This window comes from Heterodontus francisci, chromosome 11, assembly GCF_036365525.1.
Source record: "Heterodontus francisci isolate sHetFra1 chromosome 11, sHetFra1.hap1, whole genome shotgun sequence".
Taxonomy (NCBI): domain Eukaryota; kingdom Metazoa; phylum Chordata; class Chondrichthyes; order Heterodontiformes; family Heterodontidae; genus Heterodontus; species Heterodontus francisci.
Window position 1 is genome coordinate 65,073,558 of NC_090381.1, and position 9,981 is coordinate 65,083,538.

A 9,981-nucleotide genomic window follows, 5' to 3' on the forward strand; every position below is an offset into this window, starting at 1 on the left:
TAAAGTGGGGACATATAATTGGAATTCAGGCAGAAAATCAAATATCATAAACTTAAAAAAAAAATTAACTTATTTTTAAAAAGTCATCCAATTTTTAAATGTCATTGTGAGGAAATGACAGTCCACACTTGAAAAATTAGTTTCTCAGGGTCAGAGAATTCAACAGTATTTATGACTTAAAACTCATCAAAAGCTCAGTTGCACCTCATTCAACAAGGCTTAACATCTTCAATGGTTTTTACAGTGAGAATAGTGCATAAAAAGTTGAAGTTCACATCAAATCACTGATTCAGTGTTGATCGTATCTGTGAAGACTGCAGCAGGGCATCACTGATGGCAACTTTCGGATTTCTGTGTTTCACTGCGAATGTGCGGATGCCAGAAGTTGCTGTTAGTTTTCCACAGTAATGAGGGTGACGCTGACAGTTTTGCCTTCATTACAACTGCAAAATACGGAACATTTTGTTTTAATTTGACTCGATTTGTTATTTAAGGACTATTTAATCCTTAGATTTCTTTAAAAGAAATCAAAAAATTGAAAGATTGTTGTATGCGGCTCACCACCACCTTCTCGAGGGCAATTAGGGATGGGCAATAAATGCTGGACTAGCCAGCGATGCCCACATCCCATAAACGAATAAAAAAAATTGTGAAACAAAAGAAAACCATTGCCAGTTTTGTCAATACCATTTACAATGTACAACCATATTTCGTTGAAGTTTCTATCGTGGTGTATACTAGGCAGTCTGAACTGTATTTATTAACTAGCATGCCCGGTATAGAATTGCTAACATTTTTCCTGACGCATGTTAAAGTTTCTTGTAGAAATCTGTAACCAACTTGTTCAACTCTTAATTGGGGATATAACGCCCCAAAAATAAATATAATTCCCCTGATTTGAGATACGAATGTTTTTATCACAGATGCAGCAATTAATGGGACTCAAAGGTCTGTTTCACAAGAACCTGAAGTATCCCTCTGTAAACGGAAACCGTGGCACCTTTACACAAAAGAAATCCTTTGGGAATCGAATTCTACGCCGCACTGCCAGTGCACCTACAAAGGGATGCAAAAAGAGCAAAAGTGTTCTTTTGGAAATGTGCACTGAATTGAGGCAGCAAGAATCCAATCCTCTTGATTGTAGCAGGCAAGAAACACAAAGCAAGCGTGGAACTAAGAAACTGCAAACACGGCCTACTTCTATGCCAGTTGATAGATTGCTTTGTGGACAAATAACGCCACCTGTTGGTGAAAGACAAGATAGCTGTGGTAAGGCACCACAGAATTATAAAAATGCAAAATCAGTTGATATTTTTAAGCAGTGATATGAATGTTTAGAAAGAAAGATGACATTTTAGATAGTGTTCTTTTTTGTCAATGACAAATAAAAATAGGATTTTCTGATGTCACATGGTGAAAAGGGGAATTACTTAGATGTGTCTTAAGAAACTCAAGAAATGGCAAGGTACTGCTATTTTGGTCCATTGATCCCCAGTTTGTATGTATATAAAACCTTGTTCTCGACTGCACCCCTATTTTTTCATCAGAGTAAGGTTGTTGTCCAAAAGCAATAAGTTTCTTGCTGTTTCACTTTTTTTATTTGTTTAGATTGGTGTCGTTTGGTCATAAGTAATTCTAGGCAGCTTATCCCTTTTTTATGTTTCACCAATGTTCTATTTTCCTTTAATCATTTACACCCTTTCTCTTGGCCAGTATTTCATTGCAAATTTAGCCCATTGAGGCTTTTCTCCATCAATTCCGAATTGATCAAAACCAGCTCTAAGCTTTAAAAGTTGTTTGAAAATCACAATCCTTCCCAATGATCAGCATCTGCAATATCTTGTGCTTTCTTTTAATGTCACTTCATTTTGAGAAGTGTGAATCATGCTTCAAACTTAACAAAAGACCTGACATTACTTTGCTGTTTACCAGAAAGTTATCCTGATGAGTATTCTAAATTCAGGTGAAAAATACGTCAGGTACCATTTTTGGCAGAAGTCACTAAGGTGGTTAATAGGATTGGTGAGCTGCAGATACAAATAGCCACATGTAAATATGATGTAGTGGCAATAACTGAGACTTGTCTCATAAAAGGAGAATTGGATACTTAATATTCCAGGGTATAAGGTATTCAGGAAAGTTAGGGAAGGAAAAAAAGGAGGGATAGCAGTTCTGATTAAGGAAAATATTACAGTGCTAGAAAGAGAGAATGTATTTGAGGGATCAAAGATAAAATCTATTTGGTTAGAGTTAAGAAACAATAAAGGAGCTATTATGCTACTTGATATATTTTATAGGCCACCAAATTGGGGGGGTGGGGTGTTGGGGGGGAAGGAGATAGAGGATCAGATTTGCAAAGAAATATTAGTGATTGTGTTAAGGGCAGAGAAGGGGAGGAATTCCTGAAGTGTGTTCAGGAGAATTTTCTTGATGAGTATGTTTCCTGCCCAACGAGGAAGGAGGACCTAGTTCAGGGGAATGAAGTGTGTCATGTGGAGAATGTCACAGATAGGGAGCGTCTTGGGAATGGTGATCATATTGTTGTAAGGCTTGGAGTAGTTATGGAGAAAGACGAGGAGCAATTTAGAGTAAAAATACGTAACTGGAGGAGGGCTAATATCGGCGAACTGCGGAGGGATCTGGCCTGAGTAAATTGGAGTCAAAGACTGTCAAGTAGAAATGTAATGGAGCAATAGGTGGCCTTTAAAGAGGAGATGGTTCGGGTACAGTCTAGGTGCATTCCTACAAGGGGGAAAGGGAGAGCAACCAAAGCTAGAGCTCCCTGGATGGTGAGGGAGTTGGAGAGTGAGATGAAGCAGAAAAAGAGGGGCAAGGCATATGTCAGATGTCAGCTTTATAATACATGGAAGAATCAGGCTGAATATCAAAAGTACGAGGACAAATGAAAAACTATATAAGAGGGGCAAAGAGAACGTATGAGAATAGATTGACGGCTAACATAAAAGAGAAACCAAAGGTTTTCTATTGATATATTAACAGTAAAAAGATTGTCAGAGGAGCTGATTAGGGATCCAAATAGAGAAATGTTGGTGGAGGCAGAAGTTACGGCTGAGATACTAAATGAGTACTTTACAGTGCTGTTTACAAAGGAAGAGGACTTTGTTAAGGCTATGGTAAATGAGAATAAATGAGAATAAATTGCTGGGATACTGCATGCGATAAAAATAGTAGAGGAGGTACTAGGAAAGCTGGCAGTACTTAAAGTGGAAAAGTCACTCGATCCAGATGGAATGCATCCTAGGTTGCTGAAAGAAGTAAAGGTAAAAGTTGCAGAGGTGCTGGCCACAATCTTCTAATCCTCCTTAGATACAGGAGTGATGCCAAAGGTACTAGAGGATTGCAAATGTTGTACCCTTATTCAAAAAAAGAGAAGTGTAAAACTGGCAGTTACAGGCCAGACAGTTTAACATTGGTGGTGGGGAAGCTTTTAGACACAACAAACTGGGGAAAATGAACAGTCACTTGGATAAGCATGAGCCAATGAAGAAGAGCCAGCATGGATTTGTTCAGAGCAAATTGTGTTTGATTAAGTTGATTTGAGTTTTTTGATGAGGTAACAGAGAAGGTGGATGAGGGCAATGCAGTTGATGTTTTGTCTATGGACTTTCAAAAGGCATTTGATAAAGTTATTACATGGTTAGTCTTGTTAGCAAAGTTGAAGCCTATGGGATAAAAGGAGCAGTATCGGCATGTATATACAATTGGCTACGGGATAGAAACAGCGCATTGTGGTGAATGGCTGTTTTTCAGAATGGAGGGAGGTGTACAGTGGAGTTCCCCAAGGTTCAGTATTGGGATCACTGCTATCTTTGATACACATTAATGACTTGGACTTGGGTGATACAGGATACAATTTTGAAATTTGCAGATGACACAAAACTTGGAAGTATAGTTAACAATGAGGAAGACAGCAATAGACCTCAACAGGGCATTGACAGGCTGATGGAATGGGCAGACATATGGCAGATGAAAATGAAGGCGGAAAAGTGTGATACATTTTGGTAGGAAGGATGAGGAGGGATCATTCATACTTAATGGTACAATTTTAAAGAGGGTGCAAGAAGAAAGAGACCTGGGGTGTTTGTGCACAAATGTTTGAAGGTAACGGTTAACAAAGCAGTTAATAAAGTATATGGGATCCTAGGCTTTATAAATATAGACTGCATGTTCTTTTTAAGAGATGCTAGCTCTCTTTAAGTAGCATCAATGAAGTCCAATTTCCCAACCCTTGAATAGGCTGACAGCCATTGAATAGTGGGTATCACTGGCTACGTGCCTGACTCATCATGCCCTGCCAGCACCAGTTTAACATGGGTCCAGTGACCATGTCAACAAGTGTGTGCAGTGCATGGCCTGTCCTCTGCGAGCCCAGGTCTGGGTGCAATTGATTTTCTAGACTAATATTTTGGATCTAATTTGGTTTCGTAGCTTTTTCGTGTTTAGCACGTTGAATATTCAGACAAAAAGCAACTTCATGGTATTGAAAAGACAATTTTTTGTAGAGGCTTATAGTGAGGAGGTTGCCTTTTAACATGAACAAATAGACAAATGGAGTAGTGTGTGTTTTAGGAAATCATGGCAAGTATTTTTTTAACAAATTGACTTCTTTACATATCAAAATACAAGCAAGAAATATTTTGTTTTCAAATTCATAAGTTCCATCATCCTCTTGCCCCAATTCTTAGAGTCATAGAGTCATTTACGGCACAGAAGGAGGCCATTCATCCTATCGAATCCATGCTGGCTCTCCACGGAGCTATGCAGTCAGTCCCACTCCCCATCTTGATCCCTATAGCACTGCAAGCCTGCTTCTTTCAGTGGCCATCCAATTTCCTCATGAAGTCATTGATTGTCTCTGCTTCCAACACCCTTGCAGGCAGCGAGTTCCAGGTCATTACCACCTGCTGCGTAAAAAAAGTGCTTTCTCATATTCCCCCTGCATCCTTTGCCCAAAACCTCCAATCTGTGTCCCCTAGTCCTGGTACTATTTGTTAATGGGAACGGTTTTTCCTTGTCTAACTTATCTAAGCCTGTCATAATCTTGTACATTTCTATTAAATCTCCCCTCAATCTCCTTTTGTTCTAAGGAGAACAAACCCCAGCTTTTTCAACCTAACCTTGTAACTAAAGTCCTCCATTGCTGGAACCATTCTGGTAAATCTCTGCATCCTCTCAAGGACGCTCACATCCTTCCTAAAGTGTGGTGACCAGAACTGGATGCAATACTCCAGTTGGGGCCTCGCCAGAGCTTTATAAAGGTTCAGCATAACTTCCCAGCTTTTGCACTCAATGCCTCTATCTATGAAGCCCAAGATCCCATATGCTTTACTAACCACTCTCTCAATATATTCAAAGATCTGTGCACATGTACCTCCAGGTCCCTCTGTTCCTGCATACTGTTTAAAACTGTGCCAGTAAGTATATATTGCCTCCCCCATTCTTTCTGCCAAAATGCATCACCTCACACTTGTCAATATATGAATTCCATCTGCCACCTCTCTGCCCATTCTGCAAGCCCATCTGTGTCCTGCTGCAGGAGGTTCATATCATCCTCACTGTTTGCCACACCTCCAAGTTTGGTGTTGTCAGCAAATTTTGAGATTCTACTCTTTATTCCAAGTCATTTATATATGTCAAAAAAAAAAGCAGTAGTCCCAACACTGACCCTTGGGGAACACCACTGTCTACCATCCTCCAGTCTGAAAAGCATCCATTTTCTGTCCTTAAGCCAATTTTTTTTATCCAATTGGACACTGACCCTCCTATTCCATGAGCCTCAGTTTTGTTAACCAGCCTTTTATGTGGCACCTTATCAAATGCTTTCGTAAAATCATATAAACAACACCATTGCTTTCCCTTCAACATCCTTCTCTGTTACTGTACATCAAAAATTCAATTAGATTAGTCAAGCATGATCTGCCTTTTACAAATTGATGCTGGCTATCCTGAAGTAACTTGAACCTCTCTAAGTGTCTGTTGATACTTTCCATGATTATTGTTTCTAAAACCTTACCCACCACTGATGTTAAACTAACTGGCCTGTAGTTGCTAGGACTGTCCTTACACCCTTTCTTAATTAAGGGTGTCACATTTGCCACTCTCCAATCCTCTGGCACCTCCCCCATATCCAAGGAAGATTACGGCAAGCCTTTCCGCTATCTCTAACCCTGACTAAAAAATTTTGGTGACATGTTATCAGGTCTATAACACTATTGCAGTATGATTTGTGTTTATTTTTGCTTTCCCTTCCTCCAGGAAAGCACTTCACCTGAACTCGCTGTATAAAGAATTTATAAACAATCACTGTATAAAGAATTACTGCCATGGATTCTTATCAAAACACTCCAAGATATAGCCTAGCAAGTTGCACCTTTAAAAAAAAAATCACTGGTTTGTTTTCTCTCCTTTAGGAAGCCAACTTTAAATTTAAAATAAGTAAATTCATGAAAAATATCCATATGGTCCCTGGCAAAAAGTAAATTTTTATGAAACATTTTCTGCATCTTAAATTCAATGATCAATTGTGCTTTTCCCTTTTCTTCTCTCTTAAATTGCTTTTATTTGAAATTCTGTAATATGGATCTGATTTGAGAATTATTTTAACAAAGTTGTTTCTATTTTTGTTCTGTCTTGACTGTCCTGTTTCTTTATAGTTCAAAACTGACTAGGAAACTTCTGCAGGTAAACCTAAACTTTGAGAAAGGTGCTTCACTGATAAGAATCGAGAAATGGAACATATCACCAAAGTTATGTATTTCACAAACTTCTCCGTTGCTGTTTTCAGATTTGAAATGTAATTAAATTTAAACTGAAAAATATTAAGAAGTTCAGTGAAGGACCTCATCAATAACTTTTTTGGTCTTCCTCTCTCCAAGTTTTTAAAAATACATTTATGAACCCTGCATCTCCATAAATTGTTTTCTGATGTAATTGTTAAAAGCAGATGTTTTCAGTAAAAGATTCAGTAGGAATGAATGTCTGAGTTGCATTGAAGAGTTGCAATTTACATCTGACAAATCTGCAAACGATGTTAAGACTAAATTGGTAATCTTGAGATGGCTTTCTGTAGCCTAAGGTGAAAAAACATATACTTCATACACAAATCAGATGATAATTCTTGCTAACCCTTGGGATTGGCAAAACCACTCAAAGTTTATAGAGCAGTTCAATTTATAGTAAAGAATAGGGATGTGAACATTTATCATTTGAACTTGTGAGCCAAGACTTAGAGCCCCATCTACCATTTACAACAGGGGGAAAGAGGTGGTTTGCAGCCACGACCCACACCCATCAGATGCAAGTGTCTCTGCTCCCTGCTGGAAGCCAGACCAGCATTCAGAGCCAGTGCTGTGGTCTCTGCTCACCACATCTGTCTGGACTGGGGCCTGAACTGACCCCTTCTATTGGAGAGTTCGGAATTTTACGACTGATCAGTGGTAATTCGATCCAGATGCAAGTACCTTGCTAATTAGAAGCTATATTCTCGGTTCCACTTGCTGGCACTGTCTAGAGTGTGGCCTGAGCCCTTTACCTGATTCAAATATGGGAAAGCTACCATTAAGCCAAAAGTTCACTCGTGTATGTATGTGTATTATATATGGACCTTCCTTAGAAAACTCACTTTCTGATCATTTGTTTTACAGAAACAAAAACAAACACAAGCTCAAGTAAAAAGTGTTGTGAAGATAAACTTGTGGAATCATCATTTGTTTTACCTCACTGTATTCCGTTAGCTGCTGCCAATGAATTTTATGGATCTCAGTCGCAAGAATTGGCAACCTTGGCAAATATTTCTAATGTGTTGTCTGTAAATACAGAACATTTTTCATCTAGTATTCTAATAAATGAGCATAGTTCCTTTGAAAATCTTCCCTTCAATGAGCAGCGTCATACTAAATCTATTGAAATTGATGAATTATGTGATAAAGGACAGTTGCACAAAACTGAACAATTCCAATGTGAAGGTAATCAGATTTTGTGTCAGCTGACCAAGGAGAACCTAGTACGAGAACAGAAACTTGCTGAGCTACAGCAAGAGTCAAATATGGAAATTAGTTCAGCTCCACTTTGCAGTACGAATTTTGTAAAAGCTGAAGAAAATATTGAAAGAATGGAATCTAACAATAAGGCACATTCTATCACTATGTCTTCTATTTGTTCACCAGTCCCTGTTAACAATTTTGATGCTTCACAATCTTTAGATATGACTCCTGACAGTACAGTCTCTCACCTGATTGATGCCATGTCCTTGTCTAGTGAAAGTGGAGTCGGCAGTTCAATTTCAGCACTCATTGCACAGTTTGAAACAACAACTGATAGAACCAATCTGACTATGGTTTCAAGTTTTCAGGGAACAAGCAATCATACTTTAAGCATGATGTCTGGACTGTCACAAATTTGTGGCTTAGAAATGAATGCACCTGTAGATTCACTGTGTAGGAATGTTAAAACCAAGAAACCATGTTTGAATGTAACAGCAGATACTACAATCTTCTCTAGCCCTGAAACATCAGACCATTCCACATATACTATAATTCATGAGGAAGTTCTCTCTCCAGTTTCCTTGCATAACACTAGAAATGAAAATACATGTGACAGAAATTTGGAGGTAACACTAGATGAAACCTTAAATCCTCTGGGTATCTATACTAATGCCCTTGTAAATTCAAGTGTATCCAGTACCTACGATGCAACCTGTAGCTCGATAGATGCTTACAGTCAATGTGATGCAACCATCACACGTACAGCAGTTGATGATACAATTCTTAATGTGTCTCTACCAATAGATTCTGTTGGCAGTAGTCTAGTAGAAGTAGATGACTTCGAGTTTACACTGAGAGCCACGGAAAATTGTAGTGATGGCACGAGCCCAGAAAATTCTTCATCAGCTTGGAATTTTTATCAGTCGGGCCACATGAATGGTGAAAACGTAAGAAGTTGCTTGTTTTTGAGGGACTTGCCTGTTTTAAATGAAGATGAAAAGGCATTGTGTATTTCTAAAGCAAATAATTGGAATCCATTGCATTCAGCTGCATGTATAACCTCACCAGACATCCATCCTTTTACTGCAGCAAATCAACCGAATGCATGTAAATCCAAGAGTCTTGGAGATCTGACTTCTGAGGACATAAGCTGCACTTTTGAAAGTAAATACAAATTTATCAGCAAAAGTTTTATTGTGCCAAATATAAACGATCGAGAAACAATGTCTTCCCTTAAAAATGTGCCACAGCCTGCAGATGCTTTAACGGAGCAATTACGCAAACTTGTATCCATAGAACAGGAGGAAAATCAAGAAACCCAACTTCCAAGCATAAGGCCAGAATCGGGTTACCAAAGGGGACTAGTAAGAAAGCTCTCATCTAGAAGCCAGAGTAGGGTCCGTTATGTTGCTAACAGAGCAAAGCAAATTCAGGAAGCCAACAAACATAGATTTTCTAGTAACTGCACCTCTGGTGGTGTGGTTTTAAGAAATAAACCCCCAATACAGCACCATACAGTTAATAGGCACTCCACAGGTTCCTATATTGCAGGATACCTGAACCAGCTTAAAGAGGAAGGATTGGAAGGCCGAGGTATTCCTGAAGGTTCTTGTAGTACACTACATCATAGATATACTGACAGCTTTTACACTGATGATTCAATCTTGCAAACTGAGCCAAGCTCTCTCAGTGAGCCAGAAATTTATTTCTTACTCAGACTGTAATTTAGGATTTTAAAAAATGCCATTTGTAACTTTTTTAATAACTCTCCCATTGAAACATTATTTTAGAATAAGGTTTGTTCTATATTTCCTTATTTGTTTCAAAATATAAGTCGTCATCTTCTTAAAAGTATATGTATCTGATCTGGACTTTCAATGTATAAAGTGTAGTTAAACTTGAATGCATAAAATTCTATGTTAGATACTGCAAATAAAATTCTGCAATTGTTATGGGTATATTGACACATTGCTCAAAT

The 9,981-nt window shown here is 38.4% G+C and overlaps 1 protein-coding gene across 1 annotated transcript in view; it reads left to right on the forward strand.

Annotated features, from left to right (window-relative positions):
* plch1 (phospholipase C, eta 1) overlaps positions 1-9,769 on the forward strand; it is a 126,213-nt gene extending 116,444 nt beyond the window's left edge. Inside the window, exons 22-23 of the mRNA XM_068041470.1 lie at positions 924-1,269; positions 7,665-9,769. Of these exons, the coding sequence (XP_067897571.1) occupies positions 924-1,269; positions 7,665-9,727 (2,409 nt within the window). The 3' untranslated portion in view covers positions 9,728-9,769. The remainder of the gene's footprint in view (positions 1-923; positions 1,270-7,664) is intronic.
* The last annotated feature ends 212 nt before the right edge of the window (positions 9,770-9,981 follow it).